The sequence below is a fragment of the Amblyomma americanum genome, chromosome 10 (genome assembly GCF_052857255.1).
Source record: "Amblyomma americanum isolate KBUSLIRL-KWMA chromosome 10, ASM5285725v1, whole genome shotgun sequence".
NCBI classification, from domain to species: domain Eukaryota; kingdom Metazoa; phylum Arthropoda; class Arachnida; order Ixodida; family Ixodidae; genus Amblyomma; species Amblyomma americanum.
In genome coordinates, this window is record NC_135506.1 from 75,499,727 (window position 1) to 75,522,587 (window position 22,861).

The following is a 22,861-nucleotide window of genomic DNA, read 5'->3' on the forward strand; positions in this document are numbered from 1 at the left end:
GTACTCTAAAGATTTACATGGGGCATACCTTCTCCCACGGTAAACTATGTTATAAATATACTTCCTCTATAAACCTGTGTTCCTACAGGTATGGGGAAGTCGCTGTTTTCCCGAAGTCGCAAACTAACGTTCAAGCCCCCAAAACAGTCGTCCTCGAGAAGCATCAATGAGACGACAACGAGTAAAAAGCTATGCTCGTTCTTTACTTCATGCGGGCCCTGCATTCATAGGCAGTGCAGTCTTGCTCCCTTGCCGTCGGGGAATAAACTGGAATTGCAGAGTTTTATCTACGGGTGTGCATATTGTACTCTTTCGAAAGCGAATCAAATGTGAATTGGCTTGATTTGCTACCGAATGGAGTAAGAATCAAACAGTGAGAGAATCATTATGATTGCGAAAATAATATTTGATTTGTCATTCGCTACTAGTTCGAGTATTTGTATAAGATGAAAAATCAAGCGGAAGAATGAAGTGCTAAAGATGGTGCTATAAGCCATGGAGGGAAGCTAAAGCACCGACCTTGAACACCGACCTTGAGTATAGTTGGCACAAAACGCGGAGACAATGCATTAATTTTATTTCTGTAATGTAATGCACAAAGCAAAATTGCCGTTTTTTTCTAAAGACAAGAGTGAACAAATTAGAACTATATCTAAGTTCATTGTAGAGAGGGAAGTTAAGTTTGAACCATGGCCTCTGGTATCAGGCATGAAGGCACCGTTTGCTAAACTTGGCTCAACACTGTCGTGCCCCAAACCTTGAAGGCCACGCGTGTATGTGCATTATGAATACTGCCACACATGTCTACCACGTCGCGATGCCGAACACTCCGTCCCGCACAGAACGACGGCAGCAACATGCAGTGCGGCTTCGGAATGGTCTGTTTATAGAACTGAACGCCGTGGAGAAAAACTACGGTGAGCCCTATTCGAACTTCGTAGCAGATTGAAAACTGTTCGAAAAGCTGCGAACGAGTTTGGTTTGTTTGGAATAATATTAAGCATGCACTATTTGATCCATTCAAAGAATCTGGTTTAAGAATATTAGATTCACTGTTCGAAAATTTCGAACATTTGCTTTCCTCTAGCTTGATATAAAATTCCAATCGCTCTCAAATAAATTCTATATTCGAGTGTCTTCGAATTTAGTTTTCTATATCTAAAAATATTGTGGAACGATCCAGACTTTTGCTGTAAACAGGAGGTTTCCTTAAGCATTTTCGTTCGACTGGTCTGCAGTCACTGCGTGCTTACAGGCAGAAACTCCCGCAATAAAATAGGGGAAATTCCTCAGTTGCTCTTAGGGCACCGTGCCATGAAAATAATGGCGCAGTGCGGTGCGTCTTAAGTTCTTCTGAGAACTGCTTCTTGCGGTGAACGTTAATTAGAACCGTCTACAAAGAACGTCCTTCGGTGTTAGAACGAGAAATACCTACCAGGAGATTGGCAGCAAAAGACAGAGAAACAATGTATTTGCCGTAATTTATCAGTAAAGCAAATGAGAGCACAATATATGAAGGAATAACGCATTAACCAGAAATAAGAGTTTGAGATTGCTTGTGTTCTGGGCATCTTAATTAACAGCAAACTATTTAGACCTGTTTATCCGATAAAAATTTACCAACTGCGCCTTTCCGGCTTCGTGTAGAGACCATTCTTCAAAATTCTGCCTAGATGTGATCTTGTTTGAAAGACAAGTGAAAGTACCATGTAGACATCCAAGAAATTACAAACAGGTCCCAAAAAGGTTCTGACCCACGCTTCGGATAATGCATTCGTATGATTGCTTAGCTCTTTCCTTACATTTTACGTGCGGAAAATTGAGCCAAAGCGAATGCTTCATTCCGACGCGCAGAGGCCGATCGGATATTGTCAGTGCACCATCACAGCAGCCGATACAAAGCAGTAAATATGAATATAAATCACACCAGTTTCTACAGAGCAGGTGCATTAAGCGAGCATGAGCAGCCGAGGACACCAAAAATTGAATTTTCTGCGGCTCCTACTAAGGTCGGTAGCATTCAACTTCCTTTCGGGGAAGAGCTTCTTGATGTCATCCTTTTTGAAGCGGAAGCTTCACTACGCTGGGTAGAGCCGCGCATCGCGTTGCAATAAATTTGACTTTCACCAAGTTACAGGTCATGCATGGCTATAAGGAGCACCACAGCGAAGCCCTTCAGCCTAACCTTTTGGACTATCTTGTTATCACACCGCATTGACATGACCTTTGATCTTGCAATGACCTTTGACCTTTGGTGACCTTGCAATGACATTTCACCTTTTGGTGACCCTTCAGTCGTGTGTTAGAGAAAGGGGGAGGGGTCGTGTGATTAGTCGCGCGGATGACGTTACGTAATCATTGCTGTGACGCTTTCGCTGAATATCATAATTAGCTATTCCAAACCTCTGCCATTTTTTTCTATTCAGATAGAACCGAGTAAGACAAGGAAAGAAGCAGGTTCTCACCTGGCGCACTTTTCTGTCTATGCACTCAGTTTGTTTATGCTGCCAAGGAAAAATGACTGCGGCGCCGAGAGTAAAGGGTGAGACTCGAAAAACAAGTTTCTGCGGCGAGGCGGATGCTAAACGGCCTCCCATAGAGGGCGTGATCAAGTACGGCGGGAGTAGAGACGCGCACTCGGGGTTTATTGCATTGTCGCTCTGTTGGCGGAGCTCTGCAGCTATTTGTAGCCCTTTCAGTGAAAGGAGTTAGACTGCTAGTATACGTAGTACAGTAAGTGGGCACGAAGCGTTTCCGGCAACACTTTCCTTGTTATTCCTTTCTTGCGCTCTGACTGGAGTAGTAAGCTAAGCGTACTACATTGGGGCGGGGTAGATGTTTCCGAATCGCGCTGCCCTCAAAAGTGAAAGGCCTCCTTGATTTGCTTTCAATGCTCACAACTGCCACCACCAAAATGCATACACTTTATCTTCAGAGGAGTTTCCTTGATTTAAGCTTTGTTCACAATTATTTCAGAACAAGCTCGTTCGCATACCGGCATTGATGGTGAAGTGGCATCACTGATAATTGTGTGACCATAAAGATCTAAGAGTGCCATAAAGCAGAAAGTGTAGAGAATGACAACTTGCAATACGTGCTTCGTTCGAAGTTTATGCGAGTAAAAACGTACTGAGCTTTGCACCATGATGTAGTGAATGAATGAATGATCTTAGATATCCTGACTTTGAAAAAAGTGAAAGAAACTTGATGAAAAAGAAAGATAAAAGCTCCGCGTTGTAGTTTTCAGTAAACTGCTCAGCAGTGAAGTGCTCAAACCGGTAACGAGACTGCGCTCCATTAGAGATAAGGTTCCCGCAGAAGGCTCAGCTCTTTACTGATTTCAAGCTGCCATAAAACATTCCCAAGCCGGTGTTTTCGCGTTGTTTGCAGAACTATTTGGGGGATCGGAAGGTGTGCTCAATTTGGTAACAAAGAGGAAGGTCATTTGTGGAATTCAGTGGCACAATTGATTCGGCTCAGCCCACCCACCGTAAAAGGAGAACGGAAGGCAGCGTTGTGCTTAAAGAAAAAGAAGACTTACCTAGATCTCGTTTGCTTCCTTTTCGGCCTGTTCTGTTCGCCCGTCAAGCGAGAACGTGACATTGCAAACTGAAACAAGCGCCGAAGGAGTTTTGTAAGCTCATATTATTAAGAGAGCATGAAAATAACAAATACCTTCTCTATATCACAGCAGTGCTGCTGATGAGCGGCTGCAGCACATATGTGCGCAACAATTGCATTTGCTCTACGAACGTAGTTCGAGTGCGTTTTTCAGTGCAAAGGTGCCTCGTTCGTGCGTGCAGACAGATGAAAGTTTTAGTCACCAGTGTTCACGTGTTGATGTTAGTGCGGCCTTTTGTTTTCTTGCCTATCCTTTAGTTTACGCACCACTTACAAACGACCGCCTTCGGTTTTCTTCGGTCTGGCTATTTCTCAGCTTTATGCCATTACGTAAAAGCACATCTCTCCCATCCTGCTGTAAATGGAAAACCGCTACAAAACGGCAGTCTGCACACGGCACGTCCTACATCATTGAGAAAAGGAAGAATAATTGGTCACTTCAACCTGTATATAGCCACCTCAAATAAGAAAGTATTTACTCATCAGCATCCACTAACGCGTAGCTAAATGAAAGAAATAATAGCTATAGTTTTTACAGAAACTTCGAACTAGAAGGAAAACTCGTCCTTGTCCGGCCACCGAGCCCTGCATTATCTCCTGCCCGGGGCAGGTGCTGTACCAAACGAGCCAATCAGGGCAGCTGTGGCTGCGCTTGGCAGATGCTGATTACTCCTTTATTTCTAATCTTACTACACTTTGGAGGATTACCCTAAAAACATTAGTATAAATCGTCTGCTACTGTAGCCGGACCTTTACAGCCGTTCTTCACTAGAACGCATAGTCATCGTTCGCAAGAAATCACCTTCTGTCATATCAAGATAGTACAACGCACTGCAACCAATCCCATGTAACCCATTGCCTAATCGTTCATGTCACTAATTATAGCCTGTTCCATGACCACAAACCCCGTACACATCATCGTAATAGTCATCCTCAGTCTTTCTGCGTTTACTGCAGGATAGAGGCCCATCTCATTGGACGATCTTTCAAATTAACCCTGTCCTGAGCCAGCTGAGGTGACGTGCCTTATCCCCGAGAACATCCTGATCTTATCTGCCCGTCTGTTCGGCTGAAGCCCCCTTGCCATACTTTTCATCGAATCCACTTCGTTACTATAAGGAAGGTCGGTTATCTTCCACTGACCTGGGACAGTGCGCTGCGCATTCCCATTCTCTCTCCTTGATATCAGCTAGGGTACTCTTACTGGCCTAGTTCCCTAACGCAATCTCCTCTTTTACTGTCTCTTCATCATCATCAACAACGTCCTGACTAAGCATATCTTTCTAATATACCCTCTATTGTGCTGGCTGCGCCCACCCCATGCCTGCAAACTTCCTAATCTCATCCGCCCACCTAGCCTTCTGCCGCCCCCTGCTACGCTTACTTTCTCTTGGAATCCACTCCGTTACCCTTGAGGATCAGTTTTTATCCTGCCTTCGCATTACATGCCCTGCCCAAGCCCATTTCTTCTTCTTGATTTCTTCTAGGATGTCATACTAGCCCGCGCTTGTTCCCTCGCCCACTCTACCCGCTTCAGGTCTGTTAACGTTGCACTTCTCTTTATTTCCTTGGCTCGCTGCGCTGTCCTTTTTGTTAGCCTCTGATCCTGTCCCTTAGAGTTTATCTCTTCATATTCCATGGACAACCGACACCCGTAAAGGAGCTCTAACAGGAAATTCTGGTTGCCTGGTACGATAGATTACATCTTTTCAATGACAAAGAAGCAACTCTCACAGAAAACGGAGTTTTTGATGAGCTTGAAAACACCGAAAAATTAAGAAGTGTCGCCCCCGCGGGCTGTTTCCGTAAACAAACTGTGATAGCGTGAACGTGCGTGGAGGTGCTAGGCAAAGCCACAGCACCACTCACTTCCATACGGTGATAACGAAGTACATTCACGTTTCGACGTCGGGAGTCTGAATTCACTGGCGAGAAGAAAATGTTCTGTTCCTAAATCCGAACTATTTCTGCAATTAATACATCTGATGCTGACGAATAAACATCAATATAACGTTGAAAGGCAACAAAACATTGGAGGAAACACTTAAGCTCCGCATTAAGTGTAAGACGCAATAGCGTTAATGGGTTAATGCCGAAATATGCGGAATTGGTCATTCTCTACTTCACAGTGATATATATATCTCCGGGAGCCCTTGTATCAATACTGGCACAGCGGTGAAGCGGTTAAGCGATGCGCCACTGCCCCGGGGATGGCACAGGTGCTGCCACCAATGAGGCTTGTGCGACCCAAATTGATCTTGCCGAGCAGGTTCTCGTCGTCAATCATTAATTTAACTGCCGCCTGCCACGGTGGGAAGTTTGCTCACAATCCGATGGGCAGGTTGCGATGGCACCAGAAGGTCGCCGGATCTAAGATGACGTGACAAGGTTACGTGATCGGCCCATTTTTCGACCACGCAGAGTTACGCGAGGCCGAGCAGAATCTTGTGTCCCAGGTTGGTCATAGGGTGGGCACCATGGGTGGATAGGGTATCCACCTGGGCAACCCTACTCCGGCCAATTTTTCGCCCACGTCAACGTCGGAGTTTCTGCAAAATAGGAGCGTTAATGCTGTCACGTTAAAAATACATTTTAACAAAATGCAATCTTTGCATGGAGATTCGTTCATGTACTTTAAATAGCTGACGCTGAAATTGGTGCTTCATTAAATGAACGCAGCTTCAGCTTGTTCTGTCTGCCGTCTGCGTGCGCAGACCTGATGATGCTGGACTACGAGGACAACACGCCCCTGCACAGCGCGTGTGAACATGAGGCTTGCGACGCCATCACTTTCCTCATCGAGAATGGCGCCGACACTAGCGTGCTCAACAAGAACGTCCAGAGTCCGCTCCACCTGAGCACGCAGCTCAACAAGGTCAAGTCCCTGCAGGTATGCGCCCGGCTTTCTAGTTCTTCATTGTTGTTCATTTATTGGATGATGTCGCAGGCAGCCACGTCGGCCTTGCAGGAGAAGACTCCAACGAGAACATAATATGCGAAGGCCCTGTAGGGCTCACCTGAATGCGAGCTGCTGGCAATGAATTCCGCTCATAAAAAGATCGAACAAAAAATGAAAGGTTATGTTAAACATTTTGCTTTAGGATATTAACTACTTACGTTTTGTACAACTATTTACTACCGAACTCTCTTATGCAAGCAGTGTCCCTTAAAGGCAGCAAGTATTCCTAACGAGCCTTCTTTATTGCTATACAGGAAATATGGGAAGCCTTCGATGACATTCCTTCCGCCTTCCAGCCCCTTCCAGGATGAACAAAAGTTCACTTTCGTTAGATTTGACGACAGTAAAGTTTTCTGTGTGCCTGCTGTTCCATTTGCTTTGAAGCCATCGACGAAAGTAATTGAAAATTAAGCTTCCAGCTAGACACTTTCCTAAAAAGGGGAACATTGCCTGTTTCATGTGAGAGGACCTACCTGCAAATTCCTTCTTGCCCTTCTTATTCATGCTTTGCGAGGAGTTTTCCTAAATATCACTAAAGAGGCGATATTGAACAATACTGTGCTCCCTACGCACTGAACGCCTTTGTTCATTATACTCGATTAAAAGTGCTGAGCGCGCATGCTGAACCCCTGGAGAGTGAACAAAACTCCTTCCATTTTTGTGAATAGCCGACGAGCAGCCAAACTGTGGTCGAATGAATAAGACACCTGGGGTGGGATAATCTAGCATTGTGCTCTTTTCCTATCCGAATTACTAATCGTCATTGGCTAGACTTAGCCATACTTTGAACTAGCCGATCCGTGGCGTGGGTGATAGGGTTGATGTAAAATCTAGTTGCATAAATTGGTACATTTTAGCTCCTGAGGCATATCGAATTGAATCTGCTGTATTTTAATGTTCGCTTTGGGAGACCCGGTGCAGCAAGATGACATTATTAACTTCCTGAAGAGGCCATTGACATTCATACTACCTGGAATTCGATAGAAACACAGCCATTAGTTATTGAAAATGAAGGGAATTTAAGGGACTGATCGCAGCCAAGTTATAGAACCTGCTCAGTAGAGGAGTGACTGAACTCACAGCAAGACTCTAGCAGGTGATTCTTTTGAATCGTTAAATAATTTTATTTCAGAAACTGACAAAGATGCACCGGCGCCAGTTTGTAAAGTCGTCCACAGACCTGTCTAGAACGTTCGAACTCCTTCCCGTCTGCGCTCCGCAGCGCGCAGAGTGACGTCTAGCGCCAGCACCCGGTTCGAGATTGCGCTTCTTTGAGTGTTGTCGGAGCGTCAGACATGCGCTGTCTCGAACCAGGCGCTGCCGCTAGATGTCGCTCGGCGCGCTGCGGAGCGCAGACGGCGCGGAGTTCGAGCGCTCTAGAGAGGTCTGTGGACGACTTTACAGAGGGAAAAACGCTCGACTAGGACGACCGAACTAGCTGTTCCGCAGCTCCCAAAGCCGCTGCGACCAGGGAGGTAAAAATGACGGTGAAATCCTATGAGTTTAGCCGCACATGCTTACATCCAGACCAATTTTAAACACATTTTATCTCTAAATATCGGGTGTTCAGCCCGAAACACGCCCTGAACGTATTCTGGACGAGAGTTTTCCCTGTACACATGTCTATTCCAAAGCAAGTCTGACATTATGTAACGATAGAGCTCAATTTCTAGGCGACCAATTACATAAAAGTACTTCATCAAGTTTTTTTTTCGGTGTTAGGGCGCAAGATTTTATTGCGGAATAGAGGGCGTCTACTTGAAGGCAAGCGCAGTTTCTCAGCTTTCCGAATATTCACTGCGGTTCGAAATGCCGAGTGCCAAAAATACGACTTCAAAATTTTCGTTGAGCTTCCCTTCCCGCGTTATAAATTTATAAAATAGCGGCGCTTCCCGTGGCTTTGTCGCCGAAGTAGCGGTAACTTCTTCTGCAGTATAAAATGCACAAACTGCGTATTTATTTGCTGCATTCAAAATGGGAGCGCATCCATTTATTAGACGAGCAAGGTGGGAAAGCTAACTCAGTAACCATTCAGAACTCTATTTTTGATAGTCGATGTTTAGAGCCACACTGCCAATTAAGAAAGTTTGTTAACATATTGCAGAAAACACTACTCTGGTTGTCTCTGAACTGCGGGAGCACTCTACATGATATTCATGACTCATATTATGACATGATATTCATGATTTGATGACATAGCAACCTCGTTTTCGGTGGCATCTTCAACCAAGTTGCATGTCTCACGAAAAACCGTTTTATGTTTGCATGTGCTGAGTCATTCTATATCTGCAATCAGCACCCTGTAGGCTGGTCCTTTCGTGTGCGCAAAGATGAAGTCATGGTTATCATTGCTGAGGTAATGTTTTTTGCCACTTATACCTCTAGAGAAAGCAATGTACAGACGAGATTCATTGGGTACCTATTGTCGTAGTAAACTAAATCTCATACGAGGCTCCTTCAGACCTGTGAATTGCAATTGCACTTGCCTGTGCCAAAAGGAAGTAGGTGTGCCTCAACAGTGTACCACGTTTCCCAAACACTCTCACAGTCGCTCTGTGTCTGAGTATTGTCAGCGTGCACTGATGTTCGAATTTGTGTCCTTGACATGTTGCATCTTAGCTCTTGCAACTACCTCGACACACTGATTAGAAAAACTAAACCGTGGTGTACGTTAACCACTATTTTCGTCGAGATCGATGTATTCCTAAGTAGCTATGTTGTTGTTGAGCAGCCCGTATCAAACATCAGTGTTAGCTGTTAACGGTTTTCCTCGTTACTAAGATAGACCTCTGATGAAAAAAGAAGTTTATCTTCGCAACCTTCCACACGCTGCGAGGCACTTCGAATCCGTCTTTCATGAAGTGCTTCACAAAGTAAGTATCGGTCTCGTCAGTACACGGCTGTTCTGCTACGACGACGCCTAACTAAACGCATCTTTTTGAGCCTCGCCTTGTGTTATTCAGCGGTTTCGCGGGAGCGTCGCTGTTAGGCGGGTTCCCACGTATGTTGTGGGTGCATCGCCCGTTTCGCTCAGTATCAACGGTGGCTGGCGCCTATACGTCGACGTTTTCCTTAGAGGAGCTCTTCTTCTGAGGGCGGTGATCGCTTGTGAGTGTTGATCTCTTCTTCTGTGACTCTGATGGGGGCGATAAGGCTCATCATTTCGACTAGCTGCGGCAAGCCTGAGCCGGCACACCCACTGATACACACCTTGATACGGATAAATGGCGAAATCTGGGTGAGGTAGCTCAAGAATGATTCACACTAAATCTGGACTCGCCTTCGATGCTGACGGCCTTTAAATTCATAATACAATCTTAAACCCTAAAACCAGAAAAAGAACTTTCTTTGTTTTTTTAATTAATGAATAGTATATTTTTTCATCTCTGTGACGTATGCATACTGTCCCCCTTGCTGTGCGATGCACATGCATAAACCGCAATAACGTAGCTCTTATTTAAAAAAAAACATATAACATTAGAAAGAATTTCTCGTTATATTTTGTTAAAAAGACAGAATTTGGAGCATAGAGAGCGTAAATCTAATGTATAAAATGTCCAAAGCTTGAAGCACTGAGGCAAGGTGGCCTCCTGGTTGAGCAGAGACTAGCCAAACACTCCAGGTCGAGAAATAGAATTTAAACTCGTTCAGGTACGAGTTTTCCGCTTCATTTCACGTGCCGCATACCATTGCCACACTGAGGTGTTCACTTCGGCATAACATTTGTTCGGGACGAGATAAAGAAAAAAAAGATGATGAGCCATTTGCCGCATTTTCAACGCCCTTGTGCCTCATCCTTCGTCGCGTTCCAAAAAAAAACATCGTACGACCTTTGTTATTCCTATAAAAAAATGGTAAAAGTGCTAAACGACACCACAGAAGTGCTTACCTTTATGTCCCAACTGTTTTGCTGCGGAGCTCTTTCTTTCCACGTGCGTTTTTTTTTTTTTTATTCGAGAAGTGTGCCATGAGGCATAAGTTGAAAAGGAAAGGGGGGAAGGAATGCACGGGATTGGAAGTTAAAAGAAGGAGTGAAGAACCGTTGCGCTGAGGTAGTCGCAGAGGTTGTTAATGAAACGGTTGTCCATTGTCCACTTCACGAAGTCACTTTCGCGGTTCCACCGCAGGCCAACCTCCCTGAGGAGCCGTTTTCTGATAGCAGCCGTCGCTGGACACGTCCACAACAAGTGCCGCACATCACATATGTCCGGTGCAGCGCCACAGTGAGGGCACCTGTCAGGTAGTGGCAGATCTTTGGCACGCCACCGATGACGGACAGATGGTGTCAGAGCCGCCCCTGCCCGAATCCGGCGCACGGATACCTCCTCCTGCCGAGTAAGACTACGGGGGAGAGGGTGCGAACACGGAGGAATTAGAGCGCGTGTTCGCTGGCGCAGAACTTCGGAATCGGAAACGTGGGACAGGAACGGATCTGGGGGAAGAGGGGAAGGTGGCGGATCGTCTAATGTATGAAGATGAGTCATAGCATCCGCTTGAATGTTATGTGGATCCTGGGCATGGCCGCGAATCCAGTGTATGCGCACAGGACATGGATACTTTGCGCAGAGCACATGAATAGATTGTGAAATCTGGAACGTTCGTCGAACAGCCTTCAGCTGTTTAAGGGCGGCGCGGGAGTCGGTGTAAATGTGAACTGTATTGAATGTTGGAACGAGCGGAAGGGAAGCAATGGCATTGTAAATGGCTTGAAGTTCCAATGCCAGGGGAGTGCACGTATCCGCAGTATACGTCGCGCGAGAGTTGAGATGCGGATGAGATGGACTATACACAGCAGTAACTCCCCTCTCAGCAGAATGAGATGCATCCGTGTATAATATGCACCCTTCAGGCAGATACGCTGCTGATACCGACGGGGAAACAGTGGGGCGATTGTCAGTGAGCTGGCAATAGGACCACGGAGGAAGTGTCTTTAAACGATGAAGTTTGAGAGACTGTTTTCGAGCTCTATTTGCCACCCGTTGGTCGATGATCTCACTGAGTGTATTAAGTTGGGCGAACTCCTGTAGCACAGGTATGGGTGTTAAACGGGGCAGATATGTTATGACGCGCATAGCCTCACGATTGATAGCTTCAAGGGAGTCCCACTGTCTGCGGGTGAGACGTTGAAATTGAGCCTGATATACTATCCGTGGCTGAAGGATAGAGCGCACAAGCTGGCGGGCCGTATGAGCACGTGCGCCACCAGAGCGCATAGCTATGCGACGAATCAGACCAAGAGTAGCGTGAGCCGATTTACGGGTGGCTGTCAGCCACGGGGTGCCAGTCCCAGATGTATGGAGGAGAAGACCAAGAATACGAACAGTTTCTACCTGAGGAATCAGAGAATTATGTACCGTAAAATTTAAAGGGGGAGCTTTCCGTAAGGCGGCTTTATTTCCAATTCGAATGAAACATGATTTAGTAGGAGAGAGTGTTAGACCCAAAGGTGGGAGGCGAGATGTCAATACATCCAGCGCGTGTTGAAGGACCGACTGATGAATAGACGCATCTGGATGACAGCACCACAAGGTGATATCATCGGCATATGCAAGCACGCGGATAGAAGGGATGGTCTCTAGGGCTCGAACCAGAGGAATTAAAGCCACATTAAACAATGTGGGGGCGAGAACGGAGCCCTGCGGCACTCCTCTATTGGAAGTGAAATTACCAAAGGGCTTTCCGTGGACACGCACGCTGAAGGTTCGATTTGCTAAAAAGGCGTGAATGGAGAGGAGGAACCGGTGAGGGAGACCAAGAGTTTGAAGGGAGGCGAGAATGGCAGAGTGAAGGATGTTATCATATGCCTTTGTTATGTCTGTAGCGATTACGGTTCGTACAAGGTGACTCTGTGGAGAGTGGTCAAGCACGTCAGCAGCCAAAGTAGCAAGGCCGTCCTCCGTTCCAATATGTGGGCGGAAACCAATTTGGGAATCTGGGTAACAATCATGGGATTCCAGCCACCATGATAAGCGTGCGGCTAGAATGTTTTCATAAAGCTTGCAGATGGTAGGGGTAAGAGAAATTGGACGAAGGGCCGAGAGAGATACTGGAGGCTGACCTGACTTGGGGATTGGAACCACAATAGAATGCTTCCAGTCTCCCGGCATGATGCCAGAAAGCCACACTTCGTTAAAAGTATCAAGTAGGGTTTCCAAAGCCCTCCCTTCCAAGTTACGGAATAAGGAGTTAGGTATGCCGTCGTGCCCGGGAGTAGTAGTAGTTTTTAAACGGTCAATGGAGGCCAGCAGCTCTGCCATGGTGAGGTCAGAAGTAATCCCATCGGGGGGCTCTGTTACCGATAAGTCAGGTGGAGACGTAGCGGTGCAGTCATGGTTTGGAAAAAATTGACGGGCCGCTTGTTGTGCAAATGTGTCCTCATCCACATTTAGCGCGAGGCGAATGCTCTCTGTGTAATCTGCAACCTGAGAAGGGCGCTCCATGGCGTGAAACACTCTCCAAAGATGTCGATTGCCCTGCGTAGAGGACAGGCGGGCACACCATGCAGCCCAGCGTTGCCTGCCTAGCCGCTTTGCATAGCGCCGCGCCCGTGCGGTAGCGCGGTGAAGAGTAGGAAGAGCCGAAGGGTCATCGGGGTGACGAGTAGCGTAAAGATCCGCCTGGCGACGAAGAGCCCACAGATTCAAGAGATGTATGTCCGGGTTTGGGTCATCTTCATTTACAGTAGTGGTAATAGTGTGAGTAGCGAGAACATCAGATAGAGTAGACAATGCTGAAGAGGGGTTGAATGTAGATAAATGATTGTCTGCGCGTACAGAATCCCATGATGTTATTCGTACAGTGCGGCGTATTTTCCGTAGACGCGTAGGCGTGAGGGAGATAAAAATAGGGCTGTGATCGCTACCCCAAGTATCAGAATCAACAGCCCAACGAGGGTTACCGGGGCCTAACCACCAAGTCAAATCAGGTGAATACGGGCCACCTCGTGGGCGGGTAGAAGTATTCGGGTGGTTTAAAAGTTGAAAGGAATGATCTGAAAAGCTCCCTTGGATGTGTGAACCCCTTGAGGAATCCGATGGGTAACCCCACGCAGTGTGTGCGCCGTTGAAGTCACCGCCAACTAGAATAGGGATACCCGAGTTGGTAGAACGTAGAAAACGAACCCATCCCAGATTGGGAGATGCTGAGCCAGGACGACTATAAAAAGAAACTAGAATAAGGGGTGTGCGTGCAGGTTTTACGAGAAGGGCGACAACCTCTTGACGTGTGTTGCACCACCGTGAAAGGTCGAGCGGTGTGTGCGGAACTGAACTGTGAATATAAATTGCAGATTTACCTGGGCTGAGGGAGGAGGCGGTGCAACGGCGATCGGGGATAGATGGTGAATGGTATGCGCAGAAACCTGAAAGGCGTGGGAGTGCATTATGCTCTTGCAGTAGGAACGCCCATGCCCTCAGCTTTCCGTCGCGAAGGCGGATGTTCACTTCAGAGGCCTTATTAGCGAAACCTCGACAGTTCCACTGCACCACCACCGATGATGATGCGCTATCCATGACGAGGCCGAAGAGCTTCCACGATGAGGGATGTCACCTGCTTCATCAGCGCTAATATCTTGTCCACTGTCGGGGTAGTCACGGCTAACAGGTGGTCGGCACCTGATTGTGGGCCAGTGCTTACCCTAGTTGATTCCTCTGATGATTGCTCCCGAGTTATGAGAATTCTTCGAGAGGATTGAGAACGACGCTGTTCCCGGCGCTGGGTGAGTTCGTCTAGTCGGCGGCGAGCCTCCGCGATGGCATTGTCTAAAGCTGTGTCTTCATCTGTAGTATCCACATGTGATGGATGCACTGGACGTTTGGGCGTACCATTTGATCCGGGAAGGTGAGCCGCTTGTGCATATGTACGCTGGCGAGGAGACGTATGGTGAGCAGCAGGCTCAGATAAAGGAAGTTCAGGGAAATCGTTGTCGTCACATGCGAGAGCTGCAAAGCGATTACTTGTAGGGACATCCATTTTTGCAGGCGACTTGTGAAACTTCTTCGCTTGCTTCTTCTTTGGACAAGCGGGGGAGCGAATGTCATGGTCCGGCGATTTGCACAGGGCACAATGAGCTGTTGGTTCATTCATGTCGGCCACAGCTGCTGGATTAGGGCAGGTATTTTGCATATGTCCTTCTTTGTGGCAGTGATAGCAAAAAATACGACGAGGTCGGAAGGGCTGTGGTTTGACGATCGCACCGTAGTAGGTAAGGTACTTCGGGAGAGTCAACGGGCCTTGCAGGATGAGCAGGTATGAGCCCCGGCGACCCATAGGCCGTGCTTGCAGTACAACATGAGTTGAGCAGCGAATATTTGCGCGCACCTCCTCGGGAGGGCTCGTGCTGTCGACATGATAAACCATGCAGCGGAGTGTGTCAGGACCAGAGGCAAAATATATTTGCACCGGGACATGCTTGATGTCATCCAGGGGGATCCGCGTAACTGCGCAAAGTTTCTGGGCGTCCATCAAGGATGACAAGTTTACCGTGATGGTGTTCGATGGGCGATGGACGACAAACCCGCAGTAGTTCGAAGAGCCAAGGGCATGGTCAATTGTGGCTTGAACATTCCGGGCAGGGATGGCAGTCATATCAAAGCGCAATGTAGGCTTGATGGTAACGCGGAACGAGTTCGCAGCAGGCGAAAGAGAGCCTTGACTCACGGGAGGCATCTGTGGAGGAGGCTCAGACGCTGGTGACGGCCCTTGGTGGGAATACTGAACTGGCGCGACGGGCACAGTTTCTTGAGGGAGTGCCACGGGCACGGAGGCGGTAGAGCAGTCCATGTCACAGGCCAAAGTCGTAGCATCGGAAGACGGCGCAGGCTGGAGGCCTAGAGGCGCTGACGATTGCGTGGACGTGGAGGCTGCGTCAGGTGGCAACACAGCGGGCATCCGCGTAGCCGTCGTCGACAACGCAGAATCCATGCAGACGCGTAGCGCGGCCTCGCTCGGCAGCGCCGAGCTAAGCCTAGCTTGCCCCTGAGGGTTCCGGTTGGGTTTTCTCACTTGAGAATGCGCCCGCCGTGCCGGGAATTTCTCCGAAAAGCGAAAAGCGAAAACACAGACCTAGAAGCAGACACGTATCCACCCACTAGGTCTTCGTCTTCTTCTTCACGCACGTCTTAGGTGAAGAAGAAGACGTGCGTTTTTCTTCCCTCGATTTCCTGAATGCCGAAACTCGAGGGATTTTTCGCCGCGGTACGACCCTTCACACCGCTACAGCGTTACACCCTTTTCGATAAAGCAACCGGGATTGTGCCCCGAGCTCATACAACAGAGAGACACTATGCTTTACCTATACGCTCGCGACATCTCGTCCACGACCCTTTCTCGTTCTCACAAAATGATCGAATAGTGCGTAATATGCGACACCAGTGAGGACAAGGTTCCGTACCTGGATCATGTAGGCGTTCTGTACAAATTCTATACCATATCGGCGTTAACCACTCCCGCCCTTATGACCAGGTCCAGCTAGGCGATTCCGCGGATTATTGAAAATGAAAAAGAACTTCAATAAATGATTTGTTTTTTTTATGCTGCACTTATCTGAACAAAATCTTGCAGTTTTGCGACAACTAGAGCTGGCGTCTGCTAACCGCGGCCTGAATTCACGATGTGGTTCGCCACGTTCAGAAACGCTTCCCTGAGTGGTCAGAGGTTGCGACCTATGACAGCCGTGATAGTCCAAGGCATTAACCATTCGCAAACACCCTTCTTGATCACACCGTTGTTTACGTGTATAGCATTGTATTCTTTCTAATGAGCGTTCGGGCTGGTCGTTATCTCATCTCAGTTTACCGTCTTTTGACGACGCTAACAGTGATGCGCATTAGTGCTCACTCTGTGAAACTTGCACGTTTTCCTACGAGATGACCTTAGTCGTTCAGCCCCTTCTTAGCTTATTTAGACTCTTATCTACCACATTGTTAGCACTGTATCAGCGCCAGGGTTATAAACGCATTACTGGGAGTAGTTCCTCCATTTCGTCGAAAAACAATCAATGTTATGATGTTTTCAACTGAGATCCAGCACGCATTACATGATAGCCCCCATCTCTTGTATTTCGCCGAACGAGGCAAGGCCTAGAGCGCCCGCTTGGCGGAGAGCAGCTTCCAGGCAGTTTACGATCGGCATTGAGGCACTCGCCTAAATGTATTAACCGTAAAAAAAAAATGAGTGTCCTATACAGCGCGAGAAGGGGAGCTACTCACTTTTATACGAGCGGCGAAGAAGGCCACCATAAGGTTGCTGTTATGTCGTGGTGGGCCCATATCGGGACCTACTGCTCTATGAAGCTTTTCATTCTGTAATTTTTCTTTTCTGGAACATGATCGTTTCTATATACTGCCTGTGGCAAACAGCCGTAGGTCACTTGTATAAAATTCAAAAGAGAACCAAAAATCTCGTCCTATGTGTGGTCCGTCAGTTCGAGGGGACAACGAGCCAATTTAAAGTTTTGTTGCTTCACCTTTAAATCCTCTATAGACTTGGCGTACCCTAGAGAACCATGTTTTACACACTTATACGGGTCTGAAAAAATTTCTGCGTTCAGAGGTAGAGTGCCGACACACCACTTCCAATTAAGCAAGAGGTGCCCTTCAAGATTTCTATAATACAAAAGGTTTAAAACATGTAAGTATAGCCACAAGCGATTATTCCGTGTCATTATCAAGAATTTATTCTAATAAACAAATATAATTAACTATTTCGGCGAAGGTATTCTTTCCATCGCGATAGATTGAATAATTTGGCTGAAAAAACGCGCAAGTTTCTATTTAGCATGAAATGTCAAAAATTCGTTTCATATTACCTAGCGCTGCTGTCTTTAGCTCAAATTACGCCAGCACCATCACTTAACATCAACGGGGCAAGAAAAGAATACATTGCACAAAATCCCTGCATTTGCTGAGCTCAACGAGGCCACACGTTTACTAACAAAATCGTGCTTATTTTGTTTTAACTGATAATACTGTGCAGAAGTAAGACTCACGAGGTTTTTCGTGAATCGTTCTTTGTTGCTCTCCGTGCATGAAGCTTGAAGCAACGCTTTTCATTTCCATCCTCCTTTTACAGGCAAGCTGTTGCTTCTCTAAGCACCAAACAGTTACACAAAGACCCCACACCCCTCTACTTCCCCGCCTCTCCCCCTTCTGCACTTCGGTCGTAAAACGGAACCTCACAACAAAAGATAAACAAATTGCTTTATTGCAGCAAGCGTGAATCCCTGCTACACTGGCACGAAGGAAAAATACTTGTTCCCTTCTTAAGAACTACATCAGGGATGACATTTTTATCAAAAGAAGATCTGCTCGCCGTAGGATATTTCTTCTGAAACTTTGCAAAGTTTTATTGGTTTTGTTTTGTTTAGAGCTGACATCACAGATGTCTTGCTTCAAAGCAAAGCATTGAAGAGCATTTTGTTCGTTGCTCATTAAGCAGTTCGTTCCCAGTTTTGAGGGGAGCGCCAAACAGATTGTTGCATCCAAACCGCAAGGCTCAGGAAGAGCATTTTCTATCCAGAAGAAAATTTCTTTCAACAGACGCAGTGGTGGTGAGGGTGAAGGTGGCTTGTCTGTCGTCACAGGAACTTGTCAAGCACCGAGACAAGTTGGACACCAATCTCAGGAGCAGGCATGGGCGCACGGCTCTTCACTTGGCCGCCATCTACGACCACGCCGAATGTGCCAGAATACTGGTAGGTGGCGCCACATCTGCTGCTGTTAAGCAGTTTTATTTATGCCTTTCGCGCGAGAATGGCTTTCGTTTTATACTTTACTGTCATCAGCCCTTGCTTGACCAATAAATCTTTCGTAACGAGTGCAATGAGCCTCGACTAATTGACGTTCGGTCAGCTTCTTTATTCTTCACAACACCTCGTCACCTTTAGTGTTCTTTATTTTATCATGAGGCACTTTGCCCTTTGCCTCTTTAGGCTGACACGTAGCTCGTTGTATCTTTCTTTGTAGCCTTAATGCCCCCTTCGCAACACTCCCATCTCTGAAGGACATATCCGCTATGTATTTACGTTTGGCCGAAAGGGATTTCGAAACTGGCCAGCTGTCCAGACAGGAACTTCATTCGTAATGCTCCACCGCTGGACACGTATTTTCTTGTTTGTTATAGACGCTTAACGGAAATTTCTGCGTAGAACACTCCGCGTTTCGACGTACTGTAATGGGCTACCTACGTGAAGTGAATCGCCGGGTTACGGTACTCTTAAGAAATGCCCCCAGCTTTGTGACAGCATCAGCTTAACAGCAGCCGCAGTGATTGTGAAGGTTGGCTGTTCTCATTGGTTAGTGCACAGTCGCTGCCGACCCGAAAGTTTGTAACCGAGCACCTTTGTGGTTTGGGTCTATATGCTATATTTCCCACAGAACTCTTTGGTTTTGGTGACACAGACTATATTAAGCCGAAAGCCTTGCTTGCCTCAGCAGTCCGCTGAAAATGTCCGTTCGCAGGAAGTGCCCGCCTCACCTGTAAATCAAATGAGGTCATGAAAACTAAAACAAATAAAATAAAACAAAATCAGACTAAAAAAACAATTAAAACAAAATAAAAATAAGAAGAACCATAAGAAAATAAAAACTAAAATATAAAAATAACAATAACAACAAAAATATAAAATATAGAAAATAAAAGTGTAAACATTAAAATAAAAAAATAATCAAATTAATATTATCAACAAAAGAAATGTTTATAAAATACAACGCTTACTGCCGTCGTGGAAAAAACCAGTGTTCTAGAAAGTGCCACGCTTTAGCATTCCTGTACGTAAGCAGACTTAAGTCGGCCGAGGAATCTTTGCTCTATTAATTCATTTTTCAATGGGCTTAAGTCAGGCCTGACAGCCCTGTATCAAAGCGACCGAGAAAGTTCAGAAATCAAGCCCGTAAAGACAGTCTTAGCAGCAGGACGCTGCACTTACCGAGCTGGAGCGGCTGATTACGTAGATTCTTGCTGTGATGAAGAGCTGATGACGTCGTATGTTACCCCGCGTGACACGGGTGGTGTGTCACTAATGTCGGCCGTTCTAATTTGTGCACGAAACAAAATTATTAAATTATTAAAGATTTTTAGGTTTAGTATTCAGAACTGAAAAATATGACAGCATGCACTTACTTAGCCTGAACTGAAGTATAAACAGCGATTGAAACCAGTGCGGTGGACCTTGACGGCATTTGTAAGAGTGAGGTTTTACAAAATTTTATTTTTGTGGCTTTGCAAACAACGAAGAATCGTACCCGGCGAAACATAGTTGCTTCCAGTGCAGGCGAGTATAGGCTTAGTAAGATATTGCCAGAGTTGGTATTACCGGTTATGCATGCTCGGCGATCGGGTGCCAAGCCCCAGTGGCTTGTAGCGTAGCCTCATGACGATATTGTCAGTACGAAGGAGAGAAAAAATTTAAATTAAAAAAAATACAACATACAAGTTGCTTACTCCGGCATTTTTTTCGCTTTTCTAAGCTGATACTTGCAGTTTTTTTTTCGCTGGACTCATACTGCTCTTCTTTTCAGCGATATACTCTGAAAATAACGCCTGAGTACGCGTCTTAGATGAATAAAATACAGAAAGTTCTAGTTTTCAGCGCTTGGTTCGAACCTTAGGCGTTGAAACATGGCACTTCTCAACAATGTAATTCTTACTATTCTCATGTGTCCATGTGTGTGTATAGAATATTCATATTTTTTACCCTCTTCCAGCTTAGCCAGTTTGGAGCGTCACCCAAGATCACATGCGACAACGGCTACTACCCTATTCATGAAGCGGCAAAAAATGCGTCAGCCAACGCCATTGAAGCGTTGCTGGAGTGGGGTAAGTAAAGCAGTTTTTTGTTCAATTCTGCCGAGATATCTGTGTTCATGCAGCAAAAGTTCTTAGAGCACTCACGTCTCCTTAAGTGGAGGAATGCGAAAGCATATGTTTTGAGGAAAGCAAAGCGCAGTAGCTCTGAAATCTGGACATGGACACCTCAACCGGGTCTTAAGGCCTGAAGCTGAAGGTACATACGTCATCGGTCCGAACACCTGTCGCAAGCTAGCCTCCAACTTCACATCTCGATATCTCGGTGGACACCTCAACCGCACCTTAAAGGGAAATGTAGTTGTAGAAAGCATACAATTTAAGGTACATATGTCATCGGTCAAAACCCCTCTCACAAGCTAGCTCCAACTTGACTAAATCATGTAACCTATATGCAAAAGAAATGCTATGACACCACAAGGAACGCTGTTTCACGAACGGTTGCTCAAAAATTTGTTCAATGTATTAGCGAACACTGCCAACACATTCTAGTGTCAATGGAATCCATGGATCGCTTGGATGCGATCCATTCAAGTGGTGAAATCCATGGATCGCTTGGATGCGATCCAAGGATTTCTGCATTTGCCATCTGCACTTGTCATCTGCACTTGCCATCTGCACTTGCCATACCTGCTGCTTCTTTCTTCTTTCACTCCCTCCTTTATCCCTTCCCTTACGGCGCAGTTCAGGTGTCCAACGATATATGAGACAGATACTGCGCCATTTCCTTTCCCCAAAAAACCCATTATTTTTATTTTATACCAGCGTCGTCACTTCAGCTGACGCGGTTTGGCCCCGCGCGTCTACCTCTATCATACCTCCTCTCTCCTGGCAGCGCTTGTGACTCGGCTCGAATACTACAGCATCACTCTCTAAAGCTCAAAATTACCCGCCACGGGGGCTCAGGGGTTAGGGCGCTCGGCTACTGATCCGGAGTACCAGGGTTCGAACCCGACCGCGGCAGCCTCGTTTCGGTGTTGGAGAAACGCAAAGACGCCCGTGTGCTCTTCGACGTCAGTGCAGCTTAAAGATCATCAGGTGGTCTAAACCCGGGCACTCCGGATCAGTAGCCGAGCGCCCTAACCACTGAGCCCCCGTGTCCGGTTATTTCGATGTCGACGTTCTCGAATTTACGACGCAGGCATGAAACAGCGCATGTTGACCTTAGAATGTATCGCTATGTTTGGGATAAAACTAACTTGGTATATAAACCCAGCTTGAAGATTAATGCATGGAGTGCGGTGTAGAAAGAATTTATTAAACAAGTGCTCGGTTGCTGAAACGTATCCGTTAAGAGTCTTCATGCGTAATAACTGGAATCGTCATGCGCAAAACTTCATTAAGGGAAGGCTCCAGCGCGGGTTCAAAAGCTTGTTTGACCGTTAGCAATGCGCAAAAATCGGTGCTCATTAGGCTGAGTCGGCAAAGCCGCTTTGAAATGCTAGCTGTTTAGATATTTTTGCGCAGAATGGCATCACTGGCAGTGCTACGTCCAAGATCACTCCTTTCTGAGCTCCTCTGTTCCCTGCTTCCTGCACTAACCTTAAGACACTTCAGAACACCGGTCTGCAGTTTGGTAGAAAAATTGACTCTTTTATTTAATACTCAGTGCCCCATTAATTCGTTGCATATAGCGACATGACTTGTACAGAGCGCTGGAGACAGCGCCTCCCTAATCGGTCGATATGTGCCAGCATTTCAGTGGAGACACACGCAAAGGCGCCCGTGTGCTGTGCGATGTCAGTGCAAGTTAACGGTGCGGAGGTGGTCGAAATTATTTTCGGAACCCTCCACTGTGGCACCTATTCCTTTCTTCTCTCAGTCCCTCGGTTATCCTTTTCCTCGCGGCGCTGTTCAGGTGTCCGCCCAATGTCCGACGCATACTGCGCCACTCCCTTTCCCCAAAGTCTAATTTTCAAAATTTTTTTGAGGAAAGGAATTGGCGCATTAAATGTCACTCATATATCAGTGGACACCCCAACCACGCCGTAATGAAAGGATAAACGTGGTTGGGCTGAATGTGGTTCAAGGTCATTCTCCGGCCTACGTGACGACTGCTTTACCTAGTGTAGTGAAGCTTTTCGCATCAATTCGACTACCTGCTGAACTTCAACCAGCGCTGACATGACATAGCAAGTGAGCACCTTTTGCGTTTCGCCTTCATCGAAACGGGGTTGCCACGGCTGGGTTCGACACAGATTACGGCGTCTCGGTAATCGAGCAGCCGGGTTCGAACTCTGCGCACGGCGGCCGCTTCGATGTCGTGTGTTGTTGTTAGTGGCTACTAATAAAATAACTAATAATTAGTGGCTACTAATAAAATAACAATGGATGGAAAAGATGTTGGTAGCCGCAGCATCTGCCATCGAATTATGAAGCACATGGGCTGCGGCTGTCGGAAATAAAAGGAAAGGGAGGGGGAACGAAACGAGGCCCGTTCTCGAATTTACGACGCAGGTATGAAACTGCGCTCATTAA

General features: G+C 46.6%; 1 protein-coding gene across 1 annotated transcript in view; it reads left to right on the top strand.

Annotated features, from left to right (window-relative positions):
• Positions 1-22,861, top strand: part of TrpA1 (Transient receptor potential cation channel A1) — a 174,164-nt gene that overhangs the window by 68,614 nt on the left and 82,689 nt on the right. Inside the window, 3 exon segments of the mRNA XM_077639238.1 lie at positions 6,336-6,511; positions 18,162-18,272; positions 20,284-20,395. Of these exon segments, the coding sequence (XP_077495364.1) occupies positions 6,336-6,511; positions 18,162-18,272; positions 20,284-20,395 (399 nt within the window).